This window comes from Antechinus flavipes, chromosome 5, assembly GCF_016432865.1.
Source record: "Antechinus flavipes isolate AdamAnt ecotype Samford, QLD, Australia chromosome 5, AdamAnt_v2, whole genome shotgun sequence".
In the NCBI taxonomy this organism is placed as follows: domain Eukaryota; kingdom Metazoa; phylum Chordata; class Mammalia; order Dasyuromorphia; family Dasyuridae; genus Antechinus; species Antechinus flavipes.
In genome coordinates this window covers 178,528,811-178,547,218 of record NC_067402.1, presented here as the reverse complement: position 1 = coordinate 178,547,218, position 18,408 = coordinate 178,528,811, and the positions used below count along the sequence as shown (strand labels likewise).

At 33.2% G+C, this 18,408-nt stretch overlaps 1 protein-coding gene across 4 annotated transcripts in view; it reads left to right on the top strand.

The window, feature by feature from the left end:
- Nucleotides 1-229: 229 nt before the first annotated feature.
- SLCO1A2 (solute carrier organic anion transporter family member 1A2) overlaps nucleotides 230-18,408 on the top strand; it is a 59,900-nt gene continuing 41,721 nt past the window's right edge. For all 4 annotated transcript variants that reach the window (XM_052000598.1, XM_052000597.1, XM_052000596.1 and 1 more), the window contains exons 1-6: nucleotides 230-328; nucleotides 671-781; nucleotides 3,105-3,246; nucleotides 7,515-7,647; nucleotides 8,411-8,514; nucleotides 11,595-11,741. In XM_052000598.1, coding sequence (XP_051856558.1) covers nucleotides 722-781; nucleotides 3,105-3,246; nucleotides 7,515-7,647; nucleotides 8,411-8,514; nucleotides 11,595-11,741 — 586 coding nt within the window. In that variant the 5' untranslated portion in view covers nucleotides 230-328; nucleotides 671-721. The remainder of the gene's footprint in view (nucleotides 329-670; nucleotides 782-3,104; nucleotides 3,247-7,514; nucleotides 7,648-8,410; nucleotides 8,515-11,594; nucleotides 11,742-18,408) is intronic.

The following is an 18,408-nucleotide window of genomic DNA, read 5'->3' as shown; positions in this document are numbered from 1 at the left end:
CGGTTTTACTCAGCCTAGTCTGATTATTAACATTCCATTTCCATTGTTTCCTTGCATCAGAAGTTTCCCAGAATTCATTTTCCCTCCTCAGATTCTAAAGAAGCCTGGAACTCAAAAAACTTGAATTTGGATATTATCCAAATAGAGATTGTTAAGGCTTACTAAGATTAGTGAAAGAGCTTTCAGCAAAAACAGTTAATATTTAACTTCCTAAGAACTGGATGTTAAGTTTTTGGTTGCTCAGTTGTTTTCAAATCTTTGTTCATAAAGTTCACATTCAATTCCATTTGGTTTTGGCTGAAGATATCAAGAGCTTCCTTTAGATAAGGTTCTATAATTTTCAAGTTTGGGATTTGGGGTTTATTTTGGGGGTGGGAGGAGGTTTGTTGTGGGGGAGTTTTCTTTTTTTCATTATTGGGTTCTGGCAAGTTATTTAACATTCTTATTATCATTAACAAGTAATCAACATTGCCTTTAACTTGGCCATTTTTCAATAGAAAAGTTTATATTGATGTCTTCCCTAGTAATGTCATTATCTAGAATCTCATTAACACCACTGTATTTTTTGCAGTGTATTCAAATGATTTAGATCAAATAGGACAACCTCTAAGAATTCCTAGAGTAAATTATGCCTTTGAACATCACTTTATTTTTTGTTGTTTTTAAAAAGGTCAATGTAAAGACGGTCAAGAAATAAACATTCAGGTGTACCTGGAAGAACATGAGAGAAACTGATAAACAGATTGCAACACACCAATTAAAATGTATTTCCAAGATAAAGGTATGGAATCTATTAAATTATATCTGAGCATATATGTAGCAATTTGAAGAGTACCTGTGAAATTATTTTTATTTGGTTGGTTTATCTAATAGAAATTACAAATTATATAGTCACTGGTTATTTCAAAGGAACAAGACATTACTTTGTAAATTTAGGTGCCTCTGTGTGGCACTACTATTACAAAGATTTTTATCAAAAAAAGTTGGACTAGGAAACCATTCAAAAGGTATGGGGATTTTTATTTAGTTTAGAAGTAAATTTCATGGGAGAAGCATTATTCTATAGAAAATATTGGATTCTATGATCTCATTTTAAAAATGTTGCACTTTAAACTATCAGGTTCACATTTTGATCCAGTGTAGGGTTTTGGTTTGTTTTTTGTTTTTTCTGTTTGTTTTGTTTTTAAAGGGTGGCAAAGTGGAATAGTAGCATATTGTTCATATAATTATAATTCTTCACAATATTTTAGTACAAGTGCTTTATCCAGATTTGCCAGTATGCTAATTTTATCATCAAAATGTCTATTCTCATTATGTTTTTGTTTCCATGGCAGCCCTCAGTATTTGACTTTGCAGACACTTTTCCTCCTGTTCCTAACCACATCCAAATTAAACTGTCTTTTCTTTTTATTGGTATTACCCAGGTATTTTTCTGAATTCTTCTCAGCCATTAAATAGAAATGATTTCTACCTAGACACTATTATCAATATGCTTTTTCTGAAGTCTATACATAACAAAGAGAAATGGAGAATTAAGATGAATATTTAGATAACAACTACATCAAAACTGGAGTGTTTTTCTTATCACTGTTTTGCATGTGAAGATTTATATATCTATATACTATAGACCTATGATTAGATATATAGATAATATATATGTATATGTATATACATATAAATATATATATATATATATATATATATATATATATATATATATATATATATATACACACACACATATATATACCAATATACTCCTAAAATGTCTTTTAAAACACTTTGGTTTTTGTTTTGCTAAATCTCCAAGAAAATCTATTTATTGAAAGTGATCTCAAATTCAATCTTACACCATTGATTTCATGCCAAAATATCTGTTTTGGTCACTAATGCAAATAAAAGATTTTAATCTGGAGCAAAGAAGATAAATCATTATCTGTTTTAAAATATCAGGTTATCTCTACTCAGCTAATTGAGAATATAAAGTCAAAATACTAAGAACAGTTTTAAACTTAATGTGTTTCCAGGGACTTTTCATGACATGAAATACAGGAACAGTTCATATGTATATGTATAATATGTATATGTTTGTATATATGTATATATATATTTTTTCCACTGGGCATATGTCAATAATAACATTTGGAAAAATCTGTATGAGTTGGTGGTACTGTAAGTAGTGTGCAACCAAATTTTCCAAATAATTTAGACAATGAAAACTTTTGACACATGAACAAGAGCCACAAGTCATGGATGGGGTGTGATTTGAGTCAGAAGAAAGAGTACCTACATTCTTAGTTTTACAGATTTATTTAAATGTAAATATAAACTGTGGGCCAACATACCTAGTTTGCTTGCTTGCATGATTCAAGTTTCAAAGGCAATGCAGGATCATGTAATTTCTTTGGATGAATTTGCATTTGACTAGAAAATTGACAGAGCCCCATTTAGTCAACCTATGCTTTTTAAAAAATGCTATCCTGATACAGAGATCAAAAATGCTTCTGGAAGTGGTTGTTAGATATGAGATAGAATTAAAGTATTGTTTATTAAATATGATCAATAGTCTATTATGGCAACTATATGAAACAATGAGTTTTCTCCTCCTTAAACAGTGATTGTTACATGGAGAGGAAAAAAGTGTACCTAAGGTCAGGAAAACCTGAATTAAAATCCCATGTCAGACACTTGATAACTGGGTAACCCTATACAAGTTGCTTAAATTCTGTTTTCTTCAGTTTTCTCAGCTATAAAATGCAGATAAGTAACACCTATTACCCAGAGTTGTTGTGAGGATCATATAAAATAATATTTATAAATCCCTTAGTACGGTGACTGGCACATAATAAATGTTGTACAAATGGTATTTATTATTATTATTACTTGTGGGCAGCTGGATGGCACAGGGGATAGAGTGCCAGGCCTGAAGTTAGGAAGACTCAACTTTCTGAATTCAAATTTGGCTTAATGAGGAAATAGCATTCATTCATTCTAAGGAAATCAACTTTATTTATAATTAAATTATAAAAATCCAATACATTTTTAAAAAAAAATTGTTATCATTTATATGAAAATAATATTTATTTCCCCTTATTTTTTCTCAGATGTTTCTATTGGCATTGATATGTGCTTATATCTCCAAAACATTGTCTGGATCTTTTCTAAATTCCATCCTTACACAACTGGAAAGGCAATTTAATCTCTCAACAACTCTGGTTGGACTTATTAGTGGAAGTTTTGAAATAGGTAATTGTTTGTGTTTACAATGTTAATTATTATTTATTTACAGTGGACATAAAATATCTTTAAATCTTTGTCTTATGCCTGTCTTCAAGATCTGCTTGGGAAGGTAAGTTTAAGGTAAATGCTCTCTCTAATTATATTGGGAATTTATTTCAAAACAAAGTATTCTTAAAAGTACTGCATATGCCAGTTGATCTATCTTGGTTCTACCATGGTCATGCTGCCCCAGTAGTATCAAAATTTGCAAAAAAAAAAAAAAAATTGCTTAAGATCGCTATTTTCTATTCTGCTAATCTGAGAATTTTAGATTTTGAGGCATATTTATCCATTTATTTTAAATCCCAAGCTTTGTTGGCATATAATTAAGTATGAAGGGTAACCTTGGCAAAGTGACTAGAGAGTTGAAAACAGAGGCAAGAAAATCTTCATGCAAATATTGCATTCAGTACATATTAGTTAGTTGATCCTAGATAAGTCACAATCACTCAATGACCAGGTAACTTTCTGAGATTATAAATTGCAATGCAAGTTCAAATAGAAGGAATGTTCTTATGGGAGGTTCCCTATCATAGTGAAATCAGAAGTTTAGGTTCCTTTCCCCACAATATATCAACTGTCTACACTGAATAGTGTAGACTACATTTAAATATAATAATTTCTTTTTTTTATTTTAAGGGAGTAGAACATTCAAATCTATGATTTCATTGGAGTAGGGAATTAACACAAAAAGTTAATTAATCATTCATCAGTGTTAAAAAAAAAAAAAACTACAGAGAAGGTAAAGACTGGACTTACAATCGGTCATGAAGAGATAATGCGTGACCTTAGAAAAGATCAATTTCAGTAGAACGTTGGAGACAGAAGTCATATTGGAAGAGCTAAAGAGAGAAAGGATAGTGAAGTAGTAGTACTGAGCATAGACAACTTTTTTGAGAAGTTTATCAGTAATGAGGATAAAGATGGGATAGTAGTTGGTTGGGCTAGCACATATTGAGGAGGTTTAGTCAACTTGACTAATTAAATGTAGATGGCAAATAGTGATTTAAAAAAAGAGATTAAATATATATAAAAGAATGTCATGATTACCCAGCAATTACCTTGGATACTAAAAATTTAAGTAAATTGCCCAGGGTTCTTGCAACCAATATGTAATCGAGATAGAACTTGAACCCAATTTTTGCTGGCACTTAAATTGCTCTTCTAGTCACCATATCATGTTGCTCCTCATTATCTGATATGATCTGATATGATTCATCTTCCTATCTTTTATAATTTGATTAGATTATAACTTTAAAAATATTAGAAAATTGTTTTTCTAATTTTCTCTAAAATTCATTTCCCTTCTAATATGCCATGCTGTCTCCCTCCCATTCTTCATGGTATAATCAGGAGTATGAAGTTGGGGAAAGAAAACTATATTTAGATTTAATATGGAAAAAAGAATCCCAACAATTACCATATGTAAAAGTAGAATGCGCTACTTCAGGATGTAATAGCTTTTTATCATTTGGGGTTCTTATACAGATGATCAATAATTATGTGTTGGGTAGATTTTTGTGTTGCTTCTTATTCAAATGTAGATGAGACTGGCACTTGGATTTCAGAGGCTCCTTGAAGCTCAGATTGTCTGATGCTAGATTCTTAGTAAGCCATAAGTTTATCTTCACTAGAATATCTAATTTTTTTGAAGAATTCTTTTTTTTTTTTTGAAGCAGCCCCATTCCACTTTGGATGCCTTTAGTTATTCATTCATATCTTTGTTCATTTATTCACTAAGTATACATTAGTTAATGTTAGGATGAAGATCCATGCTAGGAACTGTGGAGTATACAAACATGAAAAAGTCATAGTTCCTATTCTCAATAAGCTTATCCCTATGTGCTCATGAAATTTTTAAAATGTCTTTTTCAAATTTTACAATTTCTCAGGCTGCGCTGACATCTTCAGTTGAGAGAAAGATTAGCCTACCACTGCTTAAGTGGAGAAGAAAATATGCTTTTACTAAGTACCTATTATGTGCCAGGCATTGTACAAATGTTGCCTTATTTGAGCCTCTTAAACATTGAGAGGTAGGTGATATTACCCATTTTTCAATTGAGGAAACTGAGGCAGACAGAGATTAAATGATTTGCACAAGAAAACACAACTAGTAAGTGTCCGAGGCCAGATTTGTAGCTCTATCTACTCTGCTATCCAACTACCCTTAACAATGAATATAATAAATATATTGTGGGGGAAGGAAGTTGTTATCAAATAAACACTACAGTCTGGAGGACCCAGAATAAAATAGTTTATGATCTAGGAGTTCTAATGACAAAGAATTCTCTTATTAGAGAGTGACCCAGTATTAAAAAATCTTTACAATTTTATTTCCTGTTTTAAAATTTGCAAAAACTTCTACAAAGCATTTAATAATCAAATTGTATTATATCCAGCCCTTACAATAATTCAGTGAAGTAGTTGGGAAGGGTTTTTTTGTTTGTTTGTTTGTTTTTGTTTTTGCCTTTACTTTCACAAAATACAAGAGAAAGAGAATTGCTCAGGTGAAATAAAACTATTTGTCTGATGTCATTCGTTTAGTAAATTACAGAAGCTAGACTAAAAACCAGGTCCACTAATCCCATTTTCTACAGGATACATTTCCAAGTTGCCCCAGTTACTAAGGCCCTTACTATCAGATTACTTCCCATCTCCTTGGTGTATTGTATCTTCCATGAACCTGGATATTTACATCAATCAATCAATAAATATATTATGCACCAGGCACTGTTCTCTGTCATCTTCACAATTCAAATTGAAGGGACAGTTTTTGCCTTCCATTTCTCAGTCCTTAGTACAGTGGCTAGCATACAATAATAGCCTAATCAATTCTTGCTTACTGATAAATCACTATTATTTCAGAGTATTTAGACTTTCCAAAGATATTGTTTTTCTTCAGATTCCTGCATTTTCTTTTTTTTTCTTTTTTTAAAAATAACTTTTTATTGATAGAACTCATAGCAGGGTAATTTTTTACAGCATTATCCCTTGCATTCGCTTCTGTTCCGATTTTTCCCCTCCCTCCCTCCACCTCCTCCCCCAGATGGCAAGCAGTCCTTTACATGTTGAATAGGTTACAGTATATCCTAGATACAATATATGTGTGCAGAACCGAACAGTTTTCTTGTTGCACAGGGAGAATTGAATTCAGAAGGTATATATAACCCGGGAAGAAAAACAAAAATGCAAGCAGTTTATATTCATTTCCCAGTGTTCTTTCTTTGGGTGTAGCTGCTTCTGTCCATCTTTGATCAATTAAAGCTCTCTTTTTATCGAAGAGATCCACTTCCATCAGAATACATCCTCACACAGTATCGTTATTGAGGTATATAATGATCTCCTGGTTCTGCTCCTTTCACTTAGCTTCAGTTCATGTAAGTCTCGCCAGTCCTCTCTGTATTCATTCTGCTGGTCATTCCTTACAGAACAATAATATTCCATAACGTTCATATACCACAATTTACTCAACCATTCTCCAATTGATGGGCATCCTTTCATTTTCCAGCTTCTAGCCACTACAAACAGGGCTGCCACAAACATTTTGGCACATACAGATCCCTTTCCTTTCTTTAGTATCTCTTTGGGGTATAAGCCCAGTAGAAACACTGCTGGATCAAAGGGTATGCACAGTTTGATAACTTTTTGAACATCGTTCCAAATTGCTCTCCAGAATGGCTGGATGTGTTCACAATTCCACCAACAATGTATCAGTGTCCCTGTTTTCCCACATCCCCTCCAACATTCCCCATTATCTTTCCCTGTCATTCTAGCCAATCTGACAGGTGTGTAGTGGTATCTCAGAGTTGTCTTAATTTGCATTTTTCTGATTAATAATGATTTGGAGCATATTTTCATATGTCTATAAATAGTTTCAATTTCTTCATCTGAGAATTATCTGTTCCTATCCTTTGACCATTTATCAATTGGAGAATGGTTTGATTTCTTATAGATTAGAGTCAATTCTCTATATATTTTGGAAATGAGGCCTTTATCAGAACTTTTGATTGTAAAAATGTTTTCCCAGTTTATTGTTTCCCTTCTAATCTTGTCTGCATTTATTTTGTTTGTACAAAAACTTTTCAATTTGATATAATCAAAATTTTCTATTTTGTGGTCAATAGTGATCTCTAGTTCTTTGGTAGATTCCTGCATTTTCAAAAGATATTCTCTGAGTCTCTGATTTTAAATCACATTTTGTCTTTAGAAATGGAAACACATGTTCTTTTTCCTAGGGAATCTTTTGCTGATAGTATTTGTGAGTTACTTTGGAACAAAAATGCATAGACCTATGTTGATTGCTATGGGGTGCATGACTATGGGCATCGGATGTTTTTTGCAGTCATTACCTCATTTCTTAATGGATCCGTAAGTATTTCAATATCCTGATGACTCGATATATTTTTCACTTTTAATAAATGAAGTTTGTGATTTATTTGTGCAGAAACAGTTTTTTTAATAGTAGAAAAAACTACTGGAAAGAGACTTAGAAAGAATTACTTCTTTTTCACTACCTTGCAAAATGGCCTTGCTCTTTCACTTCAGCTTTCAGGGTTACATAATTTTCTCATTTGTAGAACAATGCTTAAACTCATTTTCTATTATGGGATTAAAAGTATTTTTTAATTCAATGCTTTTCCAGAATTAAATGAAAATAGGTAGTTCTTTTTCCAGGACCTTTAGAATATAGTGTTATGTTGTCTACATGAAGACATCATTTTTTTTTCTTTCTGGTAGATTTAAGTTTCTTGTTAGCTCTACCTAAATCATTTTATTATTATTAAAATATTAGATAATCATTAGTAAAATGATATAAAAGTATATTAGATGATACCATAAAGTCAGTAAGGCATTGAAAATATGCTATGGATAATACACAAAGCTGTAATCCAGAAACTTGTGTACCAAGAGTTAACTGGAAAGGGTAGTTGTAAATTTACATTAAGAAAAAGGTTTCCATCAATTATACCTTATTATTATGATGATAAGCAATGTGGAAAACTTTATTTATTGTACCTTACTGGATTTGGGTAAGATCTACCAAGTGTATCTAGTCATGACAAAGTTAATAATCTGGCCAATGTTCATATTGCCTTTATTAGCATCTTTAAAATATTTTCTTTTCAAATAGATATGAATATGAGACTACAGTTTCAAAGACATCTAACTCTTCAAGTAATTTCCTGTGCATAAGAAAGGAAACTCAGATTATCACACCAACAGAAGATCCATCAGGTGGCCTATTTCTCTTGTGCCCCATTTTCTGTGCCTTTGAAATTTGCTAGTACTCTGGGCCCTTTGAATGAGATAATATGTCTTGAATTAAAATGTGTAGTTTGGTGAATGAGGTGAATTTGTAGGAGAAACACAATATAATAGAGAGGCAGTCCTGGTTTCAAGTCTCATCTCTGATACAATTATTATACAATTATACAATATAATACAATAATTATACAATTATTATACAATCTCTAATACAAAAACAACATTTAAGTCAGTGCCTTCAGGTAACAGATTGCTTACAATCTAAGATTTATAATAATTGCAGAGTGGTTGCTTATATGCTTTGGTGGAGGCAGTTTCTTCCTAAATTAATTGCCTCTGTAATGAAATTATGAAACTTAGAGAGAAATAATATAGTAATGAAATTTCTGTAAAAAATCATTGAAGATATCTTAACAGTTAACATCTTAATGATGAATGAAGAAAAGCAATTCTTGTCTAATCTCTAAACTTATTCTAAATATGAAGATCAAGATATGTTTAGGATAAGGAGTAAAGAATTTTTAGAAGTTTAGACAGTCATGACCACTTCTGATTCAATTCAAGTTGTTATAGAGACAGATGAGTTATTTAAGAGACAAAGATTGAAAGATTCAAGGGAATTGAATTATATTTCTTTTCTGTTTCAACAGGAAAGAATCAGGAAGTTATAGGGTAATCCTATTTCACCTTGTGACTTTTCTCCTTTTTTTCTTCTTGCTGTTCTTTTGATAATCATTGTCTAGTTCAGTCAGTTCCTCCAGTAAACTACCAACTCCAATTATCATGAATGCTGATCTCTGCCCCTCTATAGTGTGCTATAATGGTAAATTGTCAAAATTGAAGTAACTGAAGCCATTCTGATCCTCATTTCCATGGCATGGGGGCAAGAGCTTCTAATGGCCAAGAACTTCCAAATGGCTTCTTCACCAATGGTAGATAATACCATTAAAGGTATTAAAGGAGGCTATCCTTACCAAAGGCAACTTCATATTCCTCATTGAACTAATTTCTAGGTTGGCTTTAGAAGTACAGGTAGGTCTGTACTACAAAGATCAACAAGATTTTCTTCATTTTGGTAGTGCTTCATGACACGTTTCTTTGGCCATTCCTCAGTTTGAGGGTCACTTTAAAGTGAAGGGTTTTTTACTTGTGTCCTGAACTAGAAATCAATATACATACCTTACAATAGAATATACACCTTAAAGCAGATCTGATTTCTCAAAGTAAGCCTGAAACTGATTTCATTCTGCCCAGATTGATAGGATCAGGCAGACATTTATTTTCTTAATTTTATTTTAATTATATATTATCTTTTCCAATTACATATAAAAATGTCTTTCAATATTTATTTTGCTAGATTTTGAGTTCCAATTTTTTTCCTCCCTCCTTTACTCTCCTATTTTTCACTTTAACAAACAATCTGATATAGGTGATACATGTACATTCATTTTTAACATATTCCCATATGGGTCATATTGGGAAAGAAAAATCAAAAATAAAGAGAAAAACCATGAGAAAGAAAAAAAAATGAAAAAAAGATGAAAATAGTATGCTTCCATCCACATTCAGGTGCCATAATTCTCTTTCTAGATGTAGATGGCATTTTCCATCCAAAGTTTACTGGAATTGCTTTGGATCATTCTTTAAGATTGTAATTTTCAAAGAGATTTCTTTTGATTTAAAAAAATAAAAAGGTTGGGGGGGAATGATGAATAATGAAAATGATTAAATTTACTTTCAGGTGATGTCATTGTATTATTAGTTTTACTTTATTGTATTAATTTGTTATGGAGATCTCTCATGAAATGGATCTGATTACATTATCCCCATAATAAAATCTAGTGACTATTTTTTTTTAATTATAATTTCCAGAGAAATTAATAATTTTCATTGGCAGAGAAAAACATTCCATACTGAAAATCATAAATCTAGTTTTTGAAATAATTTTTAAAAATTATCACTATAATTTTAAAATTAATTTAAAACATTACTACTGTGATTTTAATAGTTTTTCTACAAAAACCACAATTTTGTATAAATTGAAAATATGTGAATCGAGTTGTAGTTCAATTGTCCTCTATAATGCTTAAAATATCTTACATATCTAAACTAAAACTTATACAAAAGATTAAGCAATTTGGTTAGCGTCACAGAACCAAAGAGGGAGGGATGGGAAAATTAAAATCAGCTTTTTCTCCAATGGGCCATGGAGCCATTCATTTAGTTGTTGCAGATGTATAAATAGCATCAAGGAAGGAGACTATCTCCTTCCCCTCATTACTTCCTCACACACATACCTTGTTTCCTAGAAATGTTCAGTGATTCATGAGAATAGACCAGGACAGTTTTTTTTTTCTTTCCTTGGCATCCTTCTGAAGCATTTTTCTGTCTGAGCAAATATACCAGAATTAGTATTATTGTGGACAGAGTAAAAGGAAAAAAAGGATCTGGGCTTGAAACCTAGCTCTTTTATTTACACTACATATACATATGTATTTGCATATGTATATATTTGTGTATGTGTATGTTTAGCATAATGCATATAAATAAAATTTATTTAATATCATCTATCTATTAAAGATACTTTATATTATAGATACTATAAATAGATACTTATGCATTTATCTTTGGGTCTAAGTGTAGACATATCTGTTTAGGTCTAAATATAAACATTGATATATACACAGACATAGACAAAGATGTAGATAGAAAGACATTGACATAGTCATAGAGATAAAGAAAAATAAAGATAGAGAAGATCTCTCTTTTCTCACTTTTAAAATAATATGATTGGACTAAATAGCCTCTAAGGTCCCTTCCAGCTCTAAATCTATCATCTTATGATAAGATGATTTATAAGGGTTTTTTTCCCCAAGTTCTAGATTCTGTTGCCTAATGACCATTTCTTTTACTGGGATATTAGTAATAGAAGTATTGTGGTCATATAGAATAAATCTTTTAAAATTTAAAATTTAGAAGCCCTGTAATCACTTTTAAAATCAACATCAAAAATTCTATCACAGATTCTTCCTTTTCTTTTTGACTTGCAGAGTGTACAAATGAAGTCAAATCATCAATGTGGCTATATGTATTAGTAGGAAATATAATACGTGGAATTGGTGAAACTCCTATCAAACCTTTGGGTATTTCCTATATAGAAGATTTTGCCCAAACCGAAAATTCTCCTTTATATATTGGTAAGTTTGAAAATTCGATTGTGTGTTGTTTCACTGAGTTAAAAAAAATTATAATGCTTTTACTTGTTTAGTGAATGTTTTATTATTTATTACTTAATGTATGATTTCTCCCTCCAATCTTCCCTAAAGCTAACCAATTTCCTACTTAGAAATAGAGGACTATGCAAATTGACAAAGTTCACTCATGTCCTCAGACATTTCTCCAAACAAATCATTTTGAAATCATAATTTGTATGTCATTCAAGATTAAAATTCCAGAGTTTAGAGAGCAATCCAGTTAACAATTGTCTTCATCAAATCTAATAATCGTGACTTTCACCATAACTCTGCAGAATCAGTTTCTTAAAACCATTCAAACCCTTTTTGACCACTCTTTTTAAAGGTACTCTTTTTTTTTTATATGGTTAAAGATGAACTCAAATACACCTCCTACTTCTGATCATTATCTTCATCTGGTGAACATATATCACTGAAGAGTTTTTTACCTCTGCCCAAACCACCAATTTAATTCATTCAGGGCCCCTCCTGGGTTGATCTAGAGAGAGGGGAGCAGGACATTGTTTTAGACTTGATCAAGTTTAAGAAGATTTACAAGACTGTTCTCTCAGACAAGTATAAAAGCTTTAGACTAGGATAATTTTAAATATGCTTTCTTAATATTTCTAAGAGGGAGAATATGAGAAAAGTATGCCTCCACACAGATGATTCTCAAATCTATATTTTCTGTTGTTTAGAATGTGCCTGTAATTGTTTACAAAACATTTGTACTTACAATGCCAATTGGTAACAACTGAGTTCAAAACAATTCTTTCCTGTCTTTCCATTACTGTCAATGTACCATCTTGTCAGTTCATAATTACCAATTTAGCCAAAATTTTCTAGAAGTTACCTCATATTTCTACCTGTCTTTCATTGTTCCTTCCATAACCAAAAATTATCATATGTTCCAGTTCTACAGTGTCCTCCTATACCAGGTTGACTGTCTCTACTCTTGTTCAGTTCTCAACACCTTCACAATTACCTCCTTTATAGATTTCCATATTTTTTTACTTAATGGTTTCTCTGCTTGTAGTTGTCCCTGCTCCACAATCTATACTATATAAACTGCTAGGATATTTCTCAAATACCACTTTTTTGTCATTATTCCTCCACAAAAGTCACATTCCAATAACTCAATGTGGTTGTGGAGGTGACCTTAGGTAGGAACAAAGACCAATAAGTAGGTTGTTACAAAAATCCAGAGAAGGAATGACTTTGAAAGTTTATGAAACTTAGAGAGAAATAATATAGTAAGTGTCTGAAACATAGAAGTCAAAATTTCCAAATTAGAAGAATTATATTATAAGACAGCAGAAATTTTAGAGATCATCTAGTTTAATCTTTCTTCTTCATTTTTTAATAGCTTTTTATTTACAAGTTATATGTATGGGCAATTTTACAGCATTGACAATTGCCAAACCTTTTATTCCAATTTCCCCCTCCTTTCCCCCACCCCCTCCCCTAGATAGCAGGATGACCAGTAGATGTTAAATATCCAATCTTTCTTGTTACAAATTTAAGAAAACTGAAGCTAAGAAAGACCTTATATTTTTATGGTTAAGATGAAGAGCCCGTAAGTAGTTTTAATAAATTTTATTGTGACTCACAAGGAGAAGAATAAAACAGCCATTAGAAAAAACTCTTGGCATATGGGCATATTCCATGCCCATAGAGAGTAGGCAGCACACAGGGAGTACCAGAAAATAGTTATCAAATGTTGCAGTTGAAGCCCCAGAGCCTCACATGACTGAAATTTATATATTCTTTGTGACAAAGGACTACTATGATACCAATGAGAGTCTGCCTTATTAACTCTAGAACCAGAGAAATTAGAATATTTTCTAAATTATCTAATAAGGAAGGAAGACTGAAAAAGAAAGTAGGAATGAGGAATAGAGAAGGGAATTTATCTCTAAAGGTACCAACAAGAGGCTGGAAAAGATTAATGCCTAGTGTCTGCTTTTAATTAGCCTCAGCATATTTATATGTTGGGGCAGGGCTGGGGCTATAGCAATCAATTTGGCTTTCACTGGCTAAAAATGTAATTAAAGCAACTTTACCTAGATACATTTAAAATAAGCACTTAAACCCTGGAAAATGGGAAATGCACAAAAGACATTGACTTCTTAGGGAAATTATTCTCTATGTAATCCTAGTCCCAAAGCTCATTGTTATTAGATTCTTCCTCTATTGATGGAGATGAATGCCCTATCTTACGTGAGAGGTGAGCAGAATAGGAGAGAACAGAAAAGAGATTTTAGTCTGTTTAGCTTTCTTTGAGATCTCTTGAAGCTCCAAGTTGCTTGAGATCCTATAATCACTTCCATTGATACTATTTTTATTGTCACTCACCTTGACAATTATCAAAGATCTCAGCCTATCAGAGTTATACTTGCTTAACTATTCTCTTTTCCCTCTCTGAATTTACATATTCAGTTTCATACTCTATATTGTTGATCACTCTGGTCATTTCTTCTTGTTGTTTAGTCATATCTAATTCTTTGTACATTAGGTCTTTTTGTCCTCCAATATCTCTCAAAGTCTGTCTAACTTTATGATCGCCGTTTTCATAGTATTACCTATCTATCTCATCCTCTACTATCTCTTTTCTTTTTGCCTTCAAACTTTCCCCAAACCAGAATCTTTTTGAACGAGTTTTGTCTTCTCATTATGGGGCCAAAATATTTAAACTTCAATTTCAGTATTTGACTTTTCAATGAATAGCCTGCATTAACTTCTGTATGTATAAACTGATTTGATCTCCTTCTTGGAGATCCTTCTTGTCCAAGAAACTCGAAAATCTTCTCCAGCACCACAATTCAAAAGCATTAGTTTTGTGGAGTTCAGCTTCATAGTTCAATTCTTGTTGGAATCCTTACTAACTGTTAATGAATTAGAGTTGATCTAATCTTACAAGAAGATGTTTTGGGCAGAACCTGAAACAAGGTACTAAGTAGAACTAATTAATACAAGGCTTGTGTCCACACCTTTACTCATTGGAGTTCAATGAGTTCACACCTCCCTTGAAGTTCTTTGGGCCAGAGAGCACTATGGGAGAAAACCCATAATCCCTCTCTCTCGTATCCCACAATTCCTCCCTCTTGTATAAAAGAAACAGACACAGAGCACTTTGGGGGATTTTCACCGGAATGGCATGAAGACTGGAGCTGGCTGGAGGCTGAAGAAAGTAGAGGCAGAGGCTGAAGGACCAGACCTTTGGATTTAAAGACATTTGGAGAGAGCTCTTGGAACCAAGCAGAGAGATAGGCCTCTAAGCTAACCGGGCTATATTGGAATAATAAAAGATCTGAACTTTTATCACCTGGCTGTGTTTTGAGAAGAAAAAGCTCACCACATTTTGGCGCCCTGAACGTGGGACAAACAGACCCCTCAGTGGATTTCAGTGGAAAAGCTCCGATCCTGATTCAAGTGGAAAAGCCTCTGATCCTGATCCAGTGGAAAAAACTTCAACCCAGAAATTAGGGTGAGTGCAACAAAGAAATTTTGTTAGAAGAGTTAAAGTAGAATTTCATCTAAGATGGGACAGATATTTAGAAAACAGTCTGTTTCTGTTCAAGGAAAATGTTTAGAGAGCATTGTCAAAATTATGGAAAGCCAAGGTTTAATTATAAGTTTACAGCAAATCACTGAACTTTTACAAACTGTAAAGGACATATGTCCTTGTTTCTCTCTTGATAAGGAATTAGATCTAAATGAATGGAAATTGGTTGGAGAGGATCTTTGTCAATTCTATGATAAAAATGGGCCTAACTCAATAATTAATACATATAATGTAATACAATTGGCTATAAGAAGTTATTTTAGTGATAGAATGATGAAAAGGAAAGTACAGGAGGAAAAATTGCCAACTTTACTAGGTGAAAAGGAGGACGAATCAGATGAGAATGGAGTTAATTACAATTCTGAGTATGATACTTCACAGCAGGAGGAATTAGGTGATTCCACATCTCATGACCCTCCCCCACAATTAACCCTTCATGGGTGGAACAAGGGGGAGGGAGAGAGACAGAAACACAGTCAGCTTCTCCTGTAAAGCAGAATTTAACAAGATTAGAAAAAGCATTAATTAAGGCAAAAAATGAAGGAGAAGATATATCTGATTTTATAAATGCATATCCTGTGATTGAAGAGCTCAACTCCTCAGGTCAAAAAGAGAGAAAATACACTCCTTTTAATTTGGAAAAAATTAAAGATTTGAAAAAGAGTTGCACTCTTTATGGGGCTACATCATCTTATGTGAAGATGTTACTGGATAATTTGTCTAATGAAATCCTAACCCCGAATGACTGGAAATCCATAAAGAAAACTTGTCTAGAACCGGGACAAAATTTATTGTGGCTTTCGGAGTTTCATGAATTATGTAGGATTCAAGCCCAACGCAATAGGCAAAAAGGAACTGTTGTACAAATCACTTTTGACCAACTAGCTGGTGAAGGTCAGTATGCAGAGAGTTCAGAACAGATTTATTATCCCATAACAGTCTATGAGCAAATTTCTAAGGCTGCAATAAAAGCTTGGAATTCTCTCCCTGGACAGAAAGATGGAAATAATGCTTTCACAAAAATAGAGCAAGGTCCCAATGAAACTTTTGCAGATTTTGTGGGACGTTTACAAACAGCTGTAATAAGAACCATTGGAGACAATGCAGCAACAGAAATAATGACTAGACATTTGGCTAAGGAAAATGCCAATGAGATTTGCAAGAGAATTATATGGGGGCTAGACAAAAAAGCTCCTTTAGAAGAGATCATAAGACTCTGTGCCACAGTGGGCCCAAATGCTTATTATGCCCAGACTATGATGAACATGGAAAGACAAGGTCTTTCTTGGCAGAGGAATTCTAGAGAAACTCGTCGATGTTTTAAGTGCGGAAAAATTGGACATCTAAGAGCCCAATGTAGATACAGAGATACAATGAGAAGACAGGGTGAGAGAAAACCCAAAACCCCATGTCCAAAATGTAACCGAGGCTTTCACTGGGCCTCTAAATGTATATTGACCCAGAGGAATGAGAGGCAGGGCCCAGCTCTAAAGTATCAATCAAAGGACAGGTGGGGCATGATAGCAGCTGAGGTCACACCCAGAGAGACTTTAGAAATTCAGAACCCTGATGTCATCAACCAACAGAAAAGCAATCAGGATTACAGTTGGGAAGAATACAGGCCTTTTAAGACAACAAGACAATATCCAATGCAAACAGCTCCAATGTAATTACCAGATGATGAGGAGAAATCCCAAAAAGTGGTAAATAGAAGAGAATTAGATAGGTTAACTGCTTGGGGAAGAGGATCTGCTTATATTTCCACAGGTGGAAAAGGAATCAGATGGCTAACAATGAGACTGTCAAAAGAACTTTAAAATCTTTAGCTTTCAGTTCCTGAAAAACCAGCAAGAATCACTGGATTCCCTGAGATGAAAAATTGTTGATGAGACTTTTGCAGTACTTCAGAGCTTACAGGAATTATTAGATTCCTGGCACATGAACTAATGGACAATGGAATCCTATTGGACTGTTTCTAGGACTTATGGACATGTGTAAATTTTCAGGATGATTCATGTTATTTGTTACATTACTACTAGCCTGTGTTATATTGCTATGTGCTTATGTAAATTATGTATAATGCCTCCCATATTGATGGATTTATGTATACCATATATATCTGTTACAAAGTTCTGGCCCATATTGATGGCTTTATGTGTACCCCCTCAGAAACCCCCTATGTTTTAAAACAAAAGAAAGGGGGAGATGTTGGAATCCTTACTAACTGTTAATGAATTAGAGTTGATCTAATCTTACAAGAAGATGTTTTGGGCAGAACCTGAAACAGGGTACTAAGTAGAACTAATTAATACAAGGCTTGTGTCCACACCTTTACTTATTGGAGTTCAATGAGTTCACACCTCCCTTGAAGTTCTTTGGGCCAGAGAGCACTATGGGAGAAAACCCATAATCCCTCTCTCTCGTATCCCACAATTCCTCCCTCTTGTATAAAAGAAACAGACACAGAGCACTTTGGGGGATTTTCACCGGAATGGCATGAAGACTGGAGCTGGCTGGAGGCTGAAGAAAGTAGAGGCAGAGGCTGAAGGACCAGACCTTTGGATTTAAAGACATTTGGAGAGAGCTCTTGGAACCAAGCAGAGAGATAGGCCTCTAAGCTAACCGGGCTATATTGGAATAATAAAAGATCTGAACTTTTATCACCTGGCTGTGTTTTGAGAAGAAAAAGCTCACCACAAATTCTCATAGCCATACACTATTACTAGGAAAAACAATTTTGATTATAAGGACCTTTGCTGGCAAAGTTATGTCTCTGCTTTTCATTATGCAGTCTGGATTTAACATAGTTTTCCTTACAAGGAGCAAGTGGTTTTTTGCCATGACTGCAATCACAAAGTGAAGTGATCTTTGAGCCCCCAAAATATAAAATCTGAGACAGTTTCCATTTGTTTCTCCCTCTATTTGCCAGAAAGTGATTAGACTAATTGCTAAGATATTAGGGTTTTTTTAAAGTTAAGCTCCAAGGCAACTTTTACACTCTCCTCTTTCACCCTCATCAAGAGCATTCTTAATTCCTTTTCACTTTCTACCAACAGAATGGTATTG